Source organism: Globicephala melas, chromosome 5 (assembly GCF_963455315.2).
Source record: "Globicephala melas chromosome 5, mGloMel1.2, whole genome shotgun sequence".
Lineage (NCBI taxonomy): Eukaryota > Metazoa > Chordata > Mammalia > Artiodactyla > Delphinidae > Globicephala > Globicephala melas.
Window position 1 is genome coordinate 22,232,621 of NC_083318.1, and position 18,347 is coordinate 22,250,967.

An 18,347-nucleotide genomic window follows, 5' to 3' on the forward strand; every position below is an offset into this window, starting at 1 on the left:
GTATTATGCAATGAATGATGAGTCGGTTTTTTCGAGTCAAAAAGTAATAGCTAATGGTGTGCATTCTTTCATTCTGTATTTTAAATCTTTAACCTTTTGTTAAGTTAAAAAAAATACTTGAGGGTGCTTGTCATAACTTCCATTTGAAACATATTTCATCCTACCTGTACTATCTCTATAAAAAATGATTCACAGAATGTTATATTTTAAAAATATTTTTAACATCTGTGAAATATCTCTGAACATGTTTTGGGGAATTTTTTTTTCAAATAACACTATCCACCACCTCCTCCCATTAACTGCTGGTTAGCCCAAGCCCTGTAACCATACTTCACACTACAGCCGCTAATACATTCTTGTAGAGAATGTACATTCTGCCTGTGTGCAATTGTTTCATATATCTATGAAACTCCATGTATGAGTTTTAAGAAAAAGACAAAAAAGCATCATTTCTTGAGAAAAAGAAATGATTTCTTTTTATGATGCAGTGGATTTACAAAACATCTTTTTTTTTTTTTTTTTGCGGTACGCGGGCCTCTTACTGCTGTGGCCTCTCCCGCAGCGGAGCACAGGCTCCGGATGCACAGGCTCAGCGGTCATGGCTCACGGGCCCAGCCGCTCCGCGGCATGTGGGATCTTCCCGGACTGGGGCACAAACCCGTGTCCCCTGCATCGGCAGGCGGACTCTCAACCACTGCGCCACCAGGGAAGCCCTACAAAACGTATCTTTAAGACAGTTCTCAAAATCATTTCTAAGTGATCATAAAGATACAGTCACAAAGCATTTTAGTTTTCTTGACTTCTGGTCTATTGATCATTAGCCCTAGCATAGTTTAGGCTGTGATGGACTCAACTTCCCAAATTGATTTCCAAAACTTGTTCTTTGTTTATGTTAGAATTTTTTTTTGTTGTTGGCTAGGTGTCTTGATATGTTTAGCATGTAAGCATAGATATGGGATGATGCTACATGATTCATTTTGAGCTCACATTGAGGTTAATTAAAGATTTAGTGTATAACTGCTGTATTTAAAATGGGTAACCAACAAGGACCTACTGTTTAGCACAGAGACCTCTGCTCAATGTTATGTGGCAGCCTGGATGGGAGGTGAGTTTGGGGGAGAATGGATACATATATATGTATGGCTGTGTCCCTTTGCTGTGCACCTAAAACTATCACAACATTGTTAATCGGCTATACTCCAATATAAAATAAAGAGTTAAACAATAAATAAATAAAAGATTTAGTGTATAATATCAGTCATTTTCCTAGTGCCACTAGATGGGCTGATTTAATTTTACAAGTTACTGACATTTGTTGTATGTCATTTACATATGAGACTATATGATATTTTGCATATGAGACTATATGATATTAAAACCCCTTTTCTCTCTCAGATTTCCTGGCCCTCCACCTGTCAACAGTGCGGCCCCCTCCTATGCACCATACTCACCCTCTACACAATCGTCTTACCCAAGTCCGGTGTCCACTTCATCTGTCGCCCAGCTGGGCACTCAGCTCAGTGCTATGCACGTCAACAGCTATGGTAACAATTTCATTATTCATGCTCATTGACTGTCTTGTCTCATGAGTATTTTTACTAAGAAAGGTTTTCTTCAAGTTCAAAATAGACATACCTCTGGCATACCATATTGAAGTAGTATTTGGACATTTTCATATAAATCATCTGTATTATGTAAGGCAATAATTATTTTTTTCCAAATCATGCTGCCATTTATTTCAAGATAATTGAAGGGCCCTCAGAATACCTTATGTTCAACACCAGATCAATAAAGAACAAAAAATGCTGACTTCACAAATAAACATTAGACCAGTGAAATTATTTTAAGAAATGTGAGGATAGTTTAACCTTGTGTTTATTATGAGGCCCCCAAATCAAAAATATAGTACTCTTTGTTTCACAGTGCTTTTTTTGTTGTTGTTGTTTTTAATATAAATTTACTTATTTATTTATTTTGGCTGTGTTGGGTCTTTGTTGCTGTGCACGTGGGCTTCCTCTTGTTGTGGCGAGCGGGGGCTACTCTTTGTTGCAGTGCGTGGGCTTCTTGTTGCAGTGGCTTCTCTTGTTGCAGAGCACGGGCTCTAGGCGCACGGGCTTCAGTAGTTGCAGCACATGGGCTCAGTAGTTGTGGCTCACGGGCTCTAGAGCACAGGCTCAGTAGTTGTGGCGCACGGGCTTAGTTGCTCTACGGCATGTGGGATCTTCCCGGACCAGGGCTCGAATCCGTGTACCCTGCATTGGCAGGCAGATTCTTAACCACTGCGCCACCAGGGAAGCCCCACAGTGCATTTTAATTCTGCATTTAGATCATGGGAAGAATGGAAGCTCAGATGCTGTGGGACAGAAAAGAGAACACTAGGAGAGAAAACAGTTACAGTACCGAGATTAACATCAATAGCAATGCTGTATAAGAGCCATAGAAATTCTCTCTGGAACAACAGCATAGTCAGCCATTTATCTTGATGACAAATGTTTTCATTACTTAAAGTTAGTTTCTTAAAAGTATCAGTAAAAAAACCCCTCAGAGTATTTCTTTTTACTGGTTTCAAAATGGCTAAGTCTCCAAAGCAGCAGCAGTGCAGTTTCACATAATCAAAGAAAGGAAAAAATAATCTGGTTTTATGATTTCCAGTATAATTCGGTAGAATTTTAGTGGCCCATCCCGTCTCCTTGGTTATTTCTACCTACTTCCAAAATCCATTCGATCAAGTCAAGCACAGGATGCAAATAATTTATTGACTTGAGTGAATAATGCTTGTCACGCAAAAAAATTTTTTTCTTCTGTATGATTTTCTATATTCTGTACCAGATAAAATTCCTGAATTAATGCCATGTGTCATGAAAAGTGAATGCAACTGAGTTTAAATTTATCCTACTAATTTTCTCACTATCATTATAAGTGTTGCTCCACTTGTATGCAGTACTCCAAATAGCATTTGTGTCACTTTCTGAATGATGATTTCATCTTTGGGGGAAAAAAATGTGACTTGTACGGGTGCCTTCTTGCTTTATTCTGAAAAAGAAGTGTCCCTGTTGTATACGTGGTAGAAGTCAGAGTGTTGAGAAGTGTGGCATTTAGGTGGGCTGGTCTTTTTCTGGCCTAGGTTCGGGCATGGCTCCCCCCAGCCAGGGCCCCCCTGGCCCTCCATCAGGAGCAGCAGCATTCCAGGGTCCTTCACGGTCTCCGCAGCCATCCATCTTGCAGCCTGGATCTCAGGTTCTCCCACCACCACCCACTGCACTAAACGGCCCCGGTGCCTCACCCTTGCCTCCATCAACGCACAGACAAGATGGGCTCCCCGGGCCTGCTCCTCCGAACGCCCAGTACCAGCCCCCGCCTCTTCCAGGACAGACCCTGGGCCCTGGATATCCTCTGCAGCAGGGTAAGGTGGGCAGGGCTCAGAGGAAGGCCTTGGGTCCCCTGGGGGTACCCTTAATTGGGAATCATCAGATTTGTTCCTGTGTTACTAGGCATCTATCACTTACTGTTTTTGAATAGTGTGGCAAGTGCAAAGTAAAGGGGAACTGTAAATATTCACGTTTAACTCCCTGCCTTATTTAATATGAAAAATGCAAGGTGCTTGACTGAACAGTATAGTATTGTCAATGAGCCCTACATCTGGGTTTGGGGATTATAATAATTTCTTTTTAAAATTTTTTCTAAGCAGCCAACTATGGCCCCCAGATGGCAGGTGCACAGCTCTCCTACCCAGGAGGCTTCCCCGGAGGTCCTGCACAGATGGCTGGTCCACCGCAGCCCCAGAAGAAGCTGGATCCTGACTCTATCCCCAGCCCAGTGAGTGCTCTTTTCACTCTCACAGTCTACCTAACAAAAAACCATTCTTCATTCATTGTTCTCAGAAACTATTCAGTTTGTTAGCATTTATCCTGTCCTTTATTGTCAAAGCACAATACCCATCACATGGATAAGGCTTGCTTCCTTCTGTGTATGTATGGGGGTGGTGAGGGTGGGTTATGGCATACCAGAGGTCTCCATGAGAGAAACAGCCTGTGCAGATTTTTTTTTTGGTATCACGTAAACTTGGCAGTATCTACTGATGTTTATATTCACATATATTGGCAGTATGTATTGATATTTAATGAGTAATTAGTAGTAAGAGTATAGTCTATATAAAAATGCTATTTTAAGAAACTAAAGGACCCTTTTCAGGATACTCAGAGGAGTACAAAGTATTTGGCGTATTTAAAAAAACTTTTAAATAAAATTAGAGCTGTAACTTAATTCTCCTCCACCCAAGTGATTTTCTTTGGAGAATTACTTTTTAGTAACTGTATCAGTTGGCTTTTATTAGGTTAATCTGCATAACAAACAGTCCCCAACTTGGCTTACATCCACAAAGATTTATTTATCACTTAGGTTACATGTACACTGCAGTAGCTGCAGTTTGGTTTTAGGTTCTGTTCCATATGCCCTTATCACTCCAGAATCTACGGTGAAAGGGTACCCCTTATCGGGGACATGTATTCTCATGGCAAAGAGAGAAAAGGAGGAAAACTGGTGAAAAGGTTCAATAGCTGTTAAAGCTTCCAGTCAGATGTGGGACATGTCACAACCACACACATGCCCTTGGCTGAAACAAGTCATATAACAAAGTCTGATGTCAATGGGGGAGGGATATAAACACTTCCCTCAGAAGAAACTGCAAGTCTTATGGCTTTGAGCAGGGATATAAAGTCCTTTAGAATAAGAATGAAATTGTCTACAGTTAACTTGCATCTTTGAAGTGGTTCTATAAACATGAGTAGAAAAAATTAGAAAGAGACTAAGGAGCACTAAGAGGTATTATATTTCATATATATATACATATATATATATATGTATATATATGGCCTAACTTTTGCATGTAACAAACCACCAGCAAACTTAGTAGCTTACAACCACTGTTTATTATGCTCATGAGTCAGTAGGTCCTCTGGGCTGAGCTTGACTGATTTTGGCTGGGCTTGCTTTGTGCATCTGGGGTCCACTAGAGGCTTGACTGGAGCCCAAATGGTCTAGGATGGTCTATGAGTTTTCTGCGGTTGCTATAATCCAAGTACCATAACCTGGGTGACTTTCCAGCATCTAGTGGCTCCAGGCATTCCTTGGCTTGTGGCCGCATCATTCCAATCTTTGCCTCTGTTGTCATATCACCTCCCCCTCTTCTCTGTGTCTTTTCTTCCGCGTGTTGACCTCAGAACTCCCTGTGTCCCTCTCATAAGTTTCATCCACCCAGATAATCTAGGATAAGCACTATCTTTCAAGATCCTTAATTTAATCAATTCTTTTGCTATATGCAGTGTTAGTCACAGGTTTCAGGGATTAGGACATGGATGCATCTTTTTGGGGGGCTATATATTCAGCCCACTATAAATGGTATCATTCATGCATTTGGTATTTGTTACCCATCTGTTAGCTGGGGATGGTTGAGTCCTGTCACCAAGCAGGATAGCCTAGGTTTGGCGGTGCCAGAGATCCAAGAGGGAAAGTAGGAATATGCAAGGCCTGCTGAGGATGGTCTGCAGTGTTCTCTCATCCAAAGCAAGTCCCAAGACCACCCCAGAGTCAAGGGGCAGAAAAATAGACCCTGCCTCTGCATGGGAGGAGCAACAAGGTCCTTAAAAATGGCATAGGTATAGGTAGGGGTGGAGGATTTTGGCTGTTTTTGTACTCTACCACTTATTCTATATTTTTTAAAATATAAACTTGAAGACTTGTGATAAAGTATCTGATGCTATGTTAGAAATTAATTTTTTTTTTTTTGCGGTACGTGTGCCTCTCACTGTTGTGGCCTGTCTCGCTGCGGAGCACAGGCTCCGGACACGCAGGCTCAGCAGCCATGGCTCACGGGCCCAGCTGCTCCGCGGCATGTGGGATCTTCCCGGACCGGGGCACAAACCCGTGTCCCCTGCATCGGCAGGCGGACTCTCAACCACTGCGCCACCAGGGAAGCCCAGAAATTAAATTTTAATAACTCTTAGTGCCCTTATTGATGATCATGTTACCAGCCATTACTTTTCTAGTTTAATATTATTTGATTATTCCAGTGGAAGAAGTATCATGTATTTACATGATTTACATTTTGACTTCCTGTTTCTCTGCTTGTATACAACATCTACAGACCCTTTGGGTCGTTCCATTTCATTCTCTGATGTTTCTATCTCCTGGTTCATTGTTAGTTAATCTCTCCAGTACTGTTTCTGTTACAGTTATTGGCAATTTTACTATCCATCTGTAGAAACTTCCATTTCTCTGGCCTCTCAGTTCTTGATCTTATTTTCTTCCAATGTTCTTTGTATCTACCCCACTTACTCCTATCATAACCAGTGACTGTACACCTTCAAAGTCTCAGCTGAAAGCATCCCATCCTCCAACCACTGCCTTCTATCTTTTCAGCTCATTCCCTTTAGGACTCAAACTTCAATAATAATTCACCTACCAGGATTTACAGCCTACCACTTTTTCTTGACTCACGCCACCTTCATCTTCGCACTTCTCCTCTGCAGCTTATATTATGTGATCCATGATTATAAATCTGTCCCTTGCATCTTCTACCCTGAACTCCTTTGCCCCGTCCCTCCACTGCATTCACCTAGAAAATTCCCATTTGTTGTTAAACCAACTCTCCACCTACGCCGTGCCTGCACCCCAGATGCAGAAGGCAACTTGAGAAAGATGCACACCACGCTTACTGGTCTCACTTTGAATTCATAACCACTATACTAAAGTGAACCTTTAGTTGTGTGTTTCTAAAACCTGACTGCACAGAATAATAACTGGTAGAGCATTTAAAATTATTGATGCCTTGCTCCCAGCCCCCCAAATTACGATTTAATTGTACTGGGCATTGGAGTTTTTCAAAGTTCCTCTGTTAATTCTAATGTGTAGCAAGTTTGGAGACCATCACCCAACTCCGCTGACCCTCCCATTTTCCTGGATGACTATCATTTCTTCTCTCTTGAAACTCCTAACACTACCTTTTCCTTTTCTGACTCTTTAATGATAACCTGCTCCTTATTACACTGAGAAAATAGAAGAAATCCAAAGAGGACCTCTGCATGTTTCATTTCCACATCTCGCTGCATCTGTGCTCATTTATCCCTCTTCCTCCTGTTAGTGTGGATAAACTCCTGACCAAGGCCATCACCTCCACTTGTGACCTAGAATCCACCTCTACGGCCTTTCAAGAGCAGCCCTTCAGAAAATGTCCCCTGTATTAGAGTTCTCCAAAAAACAGAACCAATAGGATATATGTCTATATATGGAAATAAATTTATTTTAAAGAATTGGTTTACTCAGTTGTTGGAGACTGGCAAGGCCAAAATCTGCTGGGCTGGCCAGTGCTCTGGAGACACGGGAAGAGCTGATGTTGCAGCTTGACTCTGAAGGCATCTGAAGCAGAATTCCCTCTTCCTCAGGGAGACCTCGGTATTTTTCTCATAATCCTTCAACAGGTCACAAGAGGCCTACCCACACTGTGGAGGGTACTCTGCTTCACTCAAGGTCTACTGATTAAATGTTAATCGCATTTTAAAAAATACCTTCACAGCAAGATCTAGACTGGTATTTGAAACTGGGTACCATGGCCTAGCCAAGTTGACACATAAAATTAACCATCACATCCCCTCTCTGCTGCATTATCTTTACTTATTTGAAGATAAACTTAAGTTTTTCTGTGTCTAGATCATTCTCATCAGAATATAAACCTCCCGAAATACCTCTTATTGTTAATGAAAGAAGCCTCCTTTGTCCCTTCCCCATATCTATCCAGTTTCCTCCCTATTTTGTGGCTCTCTTTTACAGCAAGAAATCTCTAGAAGGGTTGCCTTTACCCACTGTCTTGGTTCATCTCCTATTCCCTCCTGAACCTGTTCCAGTTTAGATCTTATCACTACAACCCTACTACTACTATGCTTGTTCAGGTCTCCAGTGACCTCCCATTTCCAAATCTTGTGGCCAATTCTCAGATCTCCTCTGTCTTGACCTGTCAGCAACAGATTTGACACATCTGTTCATTCCATCCTCCTTGAAACACCTTTTCAGTGGGGTTACCGTGTCCCCAGCACATAGAACAGTGCCCAGTACATAGTATGCACTCATATTTGTTGAACGAATGAATGTTAACAACAAAAGCAATGAGCAGTATATTGTATCATTCATCCAAGACCCTTAAAATACACACATACAAATCAGTCCAATATTATTTTATCTTAAGAGTAATGGCAACACCACCCACTCCTTTACATCTCTGCTTATTTCACTGGTGGCTCTTTCCTGTCTCCTTTGTTGGTTTCACCTCGTCTTTGCAACCTCCTCGTGTTAAAAGTGTCCCAGAGCCTTTGGACCCGTCCCCTTCTCCATCGACATTTACTCTCTAGTCAGCTCTACTCGAAGTGTGCTCCTAGGATGGCACATGAATATTGGCTGGAGCAACCAAAATGTCCATCAGCAGATGACTAGATAAGGAAGATGTGGTACATATATACAATGGAATACTACTCAGCCATAGAAAGCATAAAATAATGCCATTTGCAGCAATATGGATGGACCTAGAGATTATCATACTAAGTGAAGTAAGTCAGACAAAGACAAATATCATATGATATTACTTATATGTGGAATCTAAAATATGATACAAATGAACTTATTTATGAAACAGAAATAGACTCACAGACATAGAAAACAAGTTTATGGTTACCAAAGGGGAAACGGGATGGGGGAGATAAATTAGGAGTTTGGGATTAGCAGATACAAACTAATATATATAAAATAGATAAACAACAAAGTCCTACTGTATAGCACAGGGAACTATATTCAATATCCTGTAATAAACCATAATGGAAAAGAATATAAAAAAGAATATATATATATGTATAACTGAATCACTTTACACCAGAAACTAATACAACATTGTAAATCTATACTTCAATAAAAAATTAAAAACAAAGCAAAACAAAAAAAACATTGACTTGGAGCTTAATAGAAATGCATGTTCTCAGGCTCCACCCCAGAACTGAATCAGAATCTCTAGGAATGGGGCCCTAGAACCTGTTTTAACAAGCTCTTCAGATGTTTCTTAGGCACCCTAAGGTTTGAGAAGTACCACTTTAGGGAATTCCCTGATGGTCCAGTAGTTAGGACTCCACACTGTCACTGCTGAGGGGCTGGGTTCAATCCCTGGTCAGGGAACTATCATCCCACAAGCCACACAGCACGGCCAAAAAATAAATTAAAAAAAAACAAAAAACAATAACAAAAAAAACCCAAAACGTGGCCTGAGAAGTACCGCTTTCGATGACTCATTCTCTTGGCTTTAAATGAGAATGTAGATGTCCTAGTCAAGACCTTTTCCTTGAAATCTAGATTAAAACCCCATTCTTCCAGGTCCTCTGGCCAAAAAACTTGGAGTCATCCTTGATTCTCTCTTTCTCACATTTAGTCCTTTAGCTAATTCCATTGCTTCTGCCTTTTGTGCTCATCCTGGTCCAAGCCTCTACCATGTATACCCACCTGGATTATCATAAGAGCATCCTAACTGGTCTCCCTGCTATTCTAGTCTGCACAGCAGCCAGGGTGATCCTTTCACATTCTAAGTCAGACGATGTCACGGCTCATAACAAACCCTCCAATACTCTAGTTAGAAACCAAAGTTCTTACAAAGGCCTGCAAGACCCTACCGTATTTGCCACCCCTGACACCGCCCACCCCCTGCCACACACGCACGCACGCACGCACGCCACTCTGACCTGGTCTCTTACCACTCTTCTCCATCACTTTGCTTTGCATCACACCAGCCTCCTTGTTACGCCTCAGCCACGCCAAGCGTACTCCTGCCTCAAGGCCTTTGCACTTGCAGTTTCCTGTGCCTAGATTCTCCTCCCCTACATACATACAGGGCATGGCTCAATCCTGCATTTCCTTCACGTCCTCATTGCTCATCCCCCATCTCACTGGTACCCCATCCATATCACTTCATATCCACAGCACTTATTACCTGACATAGGATGTATCTTATTTACGCATTTATATATTGCCTGTCTTCCATACGAGAATGTCAGCTCCAAGAGGTCAAGGATTTGGTATTGTTCACTACTGTGCCCCTAACACATAGAACAGGGCCTGGTACAGAGTATGTGCTCACATATTTGTTCAATGAATGAATGTTAACAACAAAAGCAATAAGCAGTATGCGATGTGATTTATTCAAAACCCTTAAAATATGCACATATAAGTCAGTCCAATATTATTTTTATCTTAAAAGTAATAAAATAGCAATACCAGATGGAGCCTGTTCTTATATTCTTAATACCAGAGTAGGATGCTTTTGCTAACTAAATTAATTCTTCCTTCTGGAAAGAAAGATGTGAAATCATGTTTACCGAACTCCTGTTGCGTTCCAGCCCTGAGCTAAGTGCTCACTACAACTCTTTTGGATGGTGGTCTTAGGCATATTTTGGAAGTGAGGACACTGGTATCACCATCAAACTCTTCCTCACTCTTTGTATCAGCAGGAGGATTATTCAGCAGTTGAGATCTTCCTGTTCTCCTCTTTCTCTCACTGTGCCCAAGTGCAAATAATTCTGCTTTAGGCAGCCTGCCTTAGATGTGTACATGCATCTTATTATCTTGTCTCTCCCTTATCCTTTTTGTTCATTTATCTCAAGAGAATCACTTTCTTTTTTTCTCTTTCCTGATTCTATTTTGTGAAACTAGAATACTCTGTTCATAGCAGATATGTGTGAAAGTAATTCTAGTGGCGGAAAAAGAAATCTATACATTTTGAAGTAGCATTGGCATTATCAGGAGTCACTGTCACCAAATTTGAAACCCTTTAAGAACTGAGACACAGTCACAATCTCTATTGAAATTTCTGTGTTTTATCTCTAAGCTGTTTTCCGAGAATATGGATTTGAGGTTAAAAAAAAAAAAAAAAAACCACCAAAAAAACCCCTGTATTTTTAGAAATTACTAGAACTGTTTGTTATATTTCTCAATCTCTTTGTGGTATTCTAGCCAAGATGTGAATTAATTTAGAAATGTAATTACTACCAATGACATTGTTTCTTTGGAGGCAGTGCTTTGTGAGTTGCAAATGGGTAATTTAAAATAAACTTTTTAGAAGTAGAGTCTATCTGAAGACTGAGAGCTATCTATGTTCAATATATACATTATTATGACTTTTACCTCGCTTTCGTATTTGACACTTCATTGGTTGAAATGATGACAGTAAATGTAGACTACTCCCGTTTTGAATGAACCAGATGAACCTTGTGGTTGAAATATAGAGTGTAATTACAGTGTTTTGATTTTTCTGTTTGCTTCTTGTCTCTGCCCATGGTAGCTTTTAGTCTCGTTTGTATCTTAACAGTAGTTGTGTTTGGAGCATATTCTATATCCTTAATTTAATAAAAATTCAAATCCTATGAAATTAAAAAGACAGAAATGCATGGAATTAAAAGCAGGCTAAATCTGTCTCTGATATGCTATAAAAACCAATGATATCAATGCCAGGTGGGGCCTGGATTGGATGAGATGGGAAGGGAAAATGGAGCAGGTAACGTTTCAGAGCTTGGGGGAAGACAGTTTTTATATTAGTAGTAGTTTCTTTTTTTTTTAATCGAAATACAGTTGATTTACAATATTGTGTATGTACAGTAAAGTGATTCAGTTATACATACATATATTTTTTTCAGATTCTTTCCCATTATAGGTTATTATAAGGTATTGAATATAGTTCCCTGTGCTATAAACACAACAGTAAATCCTTGTTGTTTATCAATTTTATGTATAGTGGTGTGTATATGTTAACCCCAAACTCCTAGTTTATCTCCTGCCCCTTCCCCTTTGGTAACCATAAATTTGTTTTCTATGTCTGTGAGTCTGTTTCTGTTTTTTTTTTTTTGCGGTACGTGGGCCTCTCACTGCTGTGGCCTCTCCTGTTGCGGAGCACAGGCTCCGGACACGCAGGCTCAACGGCCATGGCTCACGGGCCCAGCCGCTCCGCGGCATGTGGGATCTTCCCAGACCGGGGCACGAACCCGTGTCCCTTGCATCGGCAGGCGGACTCTCAACCATTGCGGCACCAGGGAAGCCCCTGTTTCTGTTTTGTAAATAAATTCATTTGTATTATTTTTTAGATTCCACATATAAGTGATATCATGTATTTGTCTTTATCTTACTTCGCTTAGTATGATAATCTCTAAGTCCATTCACATTGCTGCAAATGGCAATATTTCATTCTTTTTTATGGTTGAGTAATATTCCATGGTGTATATACGTGTGTGTGTGTGTGTATGTATACACACACCACATCTTCTTTATCCACTCATCTGTTGATAGACACTTAGATTGCTTCCAAGTCTTAGCTATTGTAAATAGTGCTGCTATGAACGTTGGGGTGCATTTATCTTTTTGAATTAGTTTTCATCTTTTCCAGGTATATACTCAGGAGTGGCATCACTAGATCATGCGGTAGCTCTATTTTTGTTTTTTTGAGGAAACTCCGTACTGTTTTCCATAGTGGCTGCACCAATTATATTCCCACCAACAGTGTAGGAGTGTTCCTTTTTCTCCACACCCTCTCCTGCATTTATTATTTGTAGACTTTTTGATGATAGTAATTCTGACCAGTGATGCCTCACTGTAGTTTTGATTTGCATTTCTCTAATAATTAGTGATGTTGAGCATCTTTTCATGGGCCTTTTGGCCATCTGTATGTCTTCTTTGGAGAAATATCGATTTAGGTCTTCTGCCCATTTTTTGATTGGGTTGTTTTTTTCTTTGATATTGAGCTGTATGAGCTGTTTGTATATTTTGGAAATTAATCCCTTGTCAGTCTCATCGTTGGCAAACATTTTCTCCCAGTCAGTGGGTTGTCTTTTTGTTTTGTTTATGGTTTCCTTTGTTGTGCAAAAGCTTTTAAGTTTGATTAGACCCGATTTGTTAATTTTTTATTTTATTTCTTTTGCCTTGGGAGACTGATCTAAGAAAATATTGCTATGATTTATGTTGGAGAATGTTTTGCCTATGTTCTCTTCTAGGAGTTTTATGGTATCATGTCTTATATTTAAGTCTTTAAACCATTTTGAGTTTATTTTTGTATATGGTGTGAGGGAGTGTTCTTACTTCACTGATTTACATGAGGCTATCCACCTTTCTCAGCACCACTTTCTGAAGAGACTGACTGTTTTCCATTGTATATTCTTGCCTGCTTTGTTGAAGATTAATTGACCATGAGTGTGTGGGTTTATGTCTGGCCTCTCTACTCTGTTCCATTGAGCTGTGTTTGGTTTTGTGCCAGTACCATACTGTTTTGATTACAGTAGCTTTGTAGTGTTGGCCGAAGTCTGGGAGGGTTATGCCTCCAGCTTTGTTCTTTTTCCTCAGGATTGCTTTGGTAATTCTGGGTTGTTTGTGGTTCCATATAAATTTTAGGATTATTTGTTCTAGTTCTGTGAAAAATGTCTTAGGTAATTTGATAGGATCACATTAAATCTGTAGATTGTTTTGGGTAGTATGGCCGTTTTAACAATATTAATTCTTCCAATCCAAGAGATGGGATATCTTTCCATTTTACTTTCTCTTTCTGATATTTCATTATTAGTATAAAGAATTGCAACAGATTTCTGTATATTAATCTTGTATCCTGCTACCTTCCTGAATTCATTTATTAGTTCTCATAGTGTTGGTGTGGAGTGTTTAGGGTTTTCTATATAGAGTATCACGTCATCTGCATATAATGACAATTTTACCTCGTCCTTCTAATTTGGATACCTTTTACTTCTTTTTCCTGTCTGATTGCTATGGCTAGGGCTTCCAGTACTATTTGAATAGAAGTGATGAGAGAGGGCATCCATGTCTTCTTTCAGAATTTAGCAGGAAGGCTTTCAACTTTTCACTGTTGAGTATTATAATGGCTATGGGTTTGTCGTAAATGGCTTTTATTATGTTGAGATACGTTCCCTCTGTACCCACTTTGGTGAAAGTTTTTATCATGAATGGATGTTGAATTTATCAAATGCTTTTTCTGCATCAGTTGAGATGACCATGTGGTTTTTGTCTTTTGTTGATATGGTCTATCTGATTGATTGATTTGCATATTTTGAACCATCCTTGTGACCCTGGAATGAATCCAACTTGATTATGGTGCATAATCCTTATTATGTGCTGGATTCAGTTTGCTAATATTTTGTTGAGGATTTTCGCATCTATATTCATCAAAGATATTAGCCTGTAATTTTCTTTTTTTGTAGTGTCTGTCTGGTTTTGGTATCAGGGTGATGATGGCTTCATAGAATGACTTTGGGAGTGTTCCTTCCTCTTCAGTCTTTTGGAAGAGTTTGAGAAGGATAGGTGTAAGTTCTTTGTATGTTTGGTAGAATTCCCCAGTGAAGCCATCCATTCCTGGAGTTTTGTTTGCAGGGAGTTTTTTTAAAAGTTACAGATTCTGTTTCACTTCTAGTGATTGGTCTGTTCATATTATCTATTTCTACTTGACTCAGTTTTGGCAGGCGGTATGTTTCTCGATATTTGTCCATTTCTTCTAGGTTGTCCAATTTGTTCACATATAACTTCATAGTATTTTCTTATGATTTTTCGTATTTCTGTGGTATGGGTTGTTATTTTTCCTCTTTCATTTTTTGTTTATTTTTTAAATTTATTTATTTTTCTTCTTGGTCAGCCTGGCTAGAGGTTTGTCAATTTTGTTTGTCCTTTCAAAAAGCGAGCTCTGGTTTTATTGATTTTTTTCTTTTTCTTTTTTTTCTTTTTTGGATCTCTAGTTTATTTCCTCTTTGATCTTTATTCTTTCCTTCCTTCTGCTCACTTTGGGTTTTGTTCTTTTTCTGATTCTTTTAATTAGTAGTTTAAGTTGTTTGAGATTTTTCTTGTTTTTTGAGGAAGGCTTGTATTGCTATGAACTTTCCTCTTAGAACTGCTTTTGCTGCATCCCATAGGTTTTGTATGGTTGTGTTTTCATTGTTGTTTGTCTCGAGGTATTTTCTGATTTCCCCCTTGATTTTATTGTTGACCCATTGGTTTTTTTAGTAGCATATTGTTTAGTTTCCATGTAATCATTTTTTTTCTCATTTTTCTTTCTGTGGTTGATTTCTAGTTTCATACCATTGTGGTCAGAAAAAAATGCTTGAAATAATTTCTATCCTTTTAAATTTGTCCTAGTATGTGGTCTGTCCTAGAGAATGTTCCATGCATGCTTGAAAAGAATGTGCATTCTGGGTTTTTTGGATGTAGTGTCCTGTAGATATCAAAGAAGTTCAACTATTCTATTGTGTGATTTAGGATCTCTGTTACCTTATTGGTTTTCTTTCTGGAAGATCTGTCCATTGATGTCAGTGGAGTGTTAAAGTCTCCTACTGTTATTGTATTCCCCTCAGTTTCTCCCTTTATGTCTGTTAGTATTTGTTTTATGTATTTAGGTGCTCCTATATAGGTGCATATATGTTAACCAGTGTAATATCCTCTTCTTGTATTGATCCTTTTATCATTATATAGTGTCCTTCTTTATCTTTCTTTATGGCCTTTGTTTTAAAGTCTATTTTGTCTGATATGAGTATTGCTACCCTTGCTTTCTTGTCGTTTCCATTTGCATGAAATATCTTTTTCCATCTCCTCACTTTCAATCTATGTATGTCTTTCACCCTAAAGTGGGTCTCTTGTAGGCAGCATATTATAGGTTCTTGGTTTTTTTAATCCAGTCTTCCACTCCATGTCTTTTGATCAGAGCATTTAGTCCATTGACATTTAAAGTAATTATTGATAAGCATGTATTTATTGCTATTTTAAACCTTGTTTTGCAGTTTATTGTGTAGTTCTTCTTTGTTCCTTTCTTCTGTTTTTCTTTTGTGATTTGATGGTTTTCTTTTGTATTATGTTTAAGCTCCTTTTTGTTTTTTGTGAATCTATTGTATGTTTTTGATTTGTGGTTACCCTGTTTTTCAAGTATGTTAACCCATAACTATTTCTACCTTCTTTAGACTCATAGTCATATAAGTTTAAATACATTCTAAAATATCTACATTTTTATGCCCCTCCCCCACATTTTGTGATTTTGATGTCCTATTTTACATCTTCATGTTTATTTTATTTGCTGTTCATTATAGTTATAACTGCTCTTATAAAAAATTTCTTACTGGCTTATTTAAGTGATCTTCAGTCTTTTTATATATTTGCCTCTCCTATTGTGTTTTTCCCTTTCCTATAGATTCTTGCTTCTTTTCTGCTTAGAGAAGACCCTGCAATATTTCTTTTAGGTTAGGTTTAGTATTGCTATCTTCTTTTAGTTTTTGCTTATCTGAGAAATTCTTAGTTTCTCCTTCTCTTCTAAAGGATAATCTTCCTGTGTAGAGCATCCTAGGTTGCAGGTTTTTCCCTTTCAGGACTTTGAATGTATAATGCTACTCCCTTCTGGCCTGCAACATTTCTGCAGAGAAATCAGCTGATAACCTTATGGGGGTTCCCTTGTACTGACTCTTTGTTTTTCTCTTGCTGCCTTTAGAATCCTCTCTTTATCTTTAACTTTTGCCATTTTAATTATGTTATGTCTCATTGTGGGTCCGTTTAAGTTCATCTTGTTTGGGACCCTCTGTACTTCCTGTACCTGGATATCTGTTTCCTTCTTAGGTTTGGGAAGCTTTCAGCCATAAATTCTTCAAATATGTTTTTGATCCTCTTTTCTCTCTCTTCTCCTTCTGGAACCCCTATTGTATATGTGTTGGCATGCTTTGTATTATCCAGTAGATCTTGTATGTTCCTTTAATTTTTTTTCTTTTTTTTTTTTTTTTTTTACATTTGTCTTCCTGTCTGCTGTTCTGATTGGGTGATTTCTATTATTTATCTTCCAGATCACTTATTTGTTCTTCTGCATTATTTGGTCTGCTATTCATTGCCTTTAGCTTGGTATTTATCTTGGCAGTTGAGTTGTCTAATTTTGATTGGTTCCTCTTTATAGTTTCTAGTTCCTTGTTACAGTGACCTGCATTTCTATAGATAAATTTTCTTAATTCCTTCAGCATTTTTATTACCTCATTTTTGAACTTGGGATGTGGTAGACTGGAGTTGTCTTTTTCATTGTTTATTCTTTCAGGGGGTTTCTCCAGTTCTTTTAATTGGGAGTAGTTCCTCTGCTTTTTCATTTTACTTAAATTTCTCTGACTCTGTGAATTTAGGAGAAACAGTTATCTACTGTGGTCTTGAAGGGCTTTTTTTATGGCAAGCGTCCTTGTGTAGACTGTGTGAGTCCAGTATTTTTGATATAAGGGCTGTTTTTAGTATGGATGTCTGCCACGTCTTTCCTCAGAGTGTTCTGGCTGTTGTCCCCTTGATATGGGGTGTGTTCGGTGTTGTGACCAGAGCCTGCACTGGATGTTGGGTGGGGCCTCCTCTTTGCTGTGTGGTTGTCACAGCCCTGACATGGGCAGGGTCAGCTCCCCAGTTGTTGTAGTAGAAGCCCCTAGATCTAGTTCTAAGCTGTGATGTGAGATCGGTGGGACTGGAGTGCTCCCGCTGGGAAAGGAGGCGCTGTATATTCCTCCCCAGGGGCTTTCCGCTGCAGGCATGCAATTCTGTGAGGATTCTGTGGCGCCACCCACCACTTGGTGTGCTTGCCCACAAAGTCCACCACTGCTGGTGTGCCCCCTGGACCTTCCCCCACTGTGGGAGCACTGATAATTGACTGGGATGTCAGCCCCACCTCTGGTGTGTGCCTGCTGCCAAAGCCCACTGCCACCAGAGGCATGACCTGCCAGGACCATGCTGATAATGGGGCTTGTGTGGTGGACCTGTGCTCCATCTTGCGCACACCAACAGTGGCATCCCCGACCACACTCCAGGCCCCCTGGGCTGCCTCTGTGCAGCCAAACTGAGTCCCCTCCCTGGGTCTGTCCACTGAAGCTTATGTTTCAAGACCCAGCCACTGTGCACACCAGGAGGCACATGTCTCGGGCTAGGAAGTGGGACAGCATGGCAGCCCTCAGAGCTGGTCCCTTTCTGTGCTGCCTATCAGCAAGCCACTCCTCCCGAGCAAAGTCCAGGCCTCTCCAACGCCCCCTCTGTCCCGGCAGACCTCCCAGCAGGGGAAGGAGGTTCCCAGGGTGAGAGAACCTTTCCTCCTTCACAGCTCCCTCCCAGGGGCACAGGTCTCCTCCCGATTCCTCCTTCCTTTTTGTTTATTCCCTTTTGTACTACCTGGTTACATGGGGATCCTTCTTGCAGCTTTGATCTTGTGCCAGCTTTCAGTTGGTATTCTCTGAGAATTCTTCCACATGTAGATGTATTTTTGATGTGTTTGTGGGAGGAGGTGAGCTCCACAT

The 18,347-nt window shown here is 39.8% G+C and overlaps 1 protein-coding gene across 2 annotated transcripts in view; it reads left to right on the forward strand.

Moving 5' to 3' along the window:
- SEC24D (SEC24 homolog D, COPII coat complex component) overlaps positions 1-18,347 on the forward strand; it is a 108,717-nt gene that overhangs the window by 14,416 nt on the left and 75,954 nt on the right. Inside the window, exons 4-6 of one of the 2 annotated variants that reach the window (XM_030863968.3) lie at positions 1,396-1,544; positions 3,125-3,403; positions 3,686-3,816. In XM_030863968.3, the coding sequence (XP_030719828.1) occupies positions 1,396-1,544; positions 3,125-3,403; positions 3,686-3,816 (559 nt within the window). The remainder of the gene's footprint in view (positions 1-1,395; positions 1,545-3,124; positions 3,404-3,685; positions 3,817-18,347) is intronic. The other variant, XM_030863970.3, reaches the window with a different exon arrangement.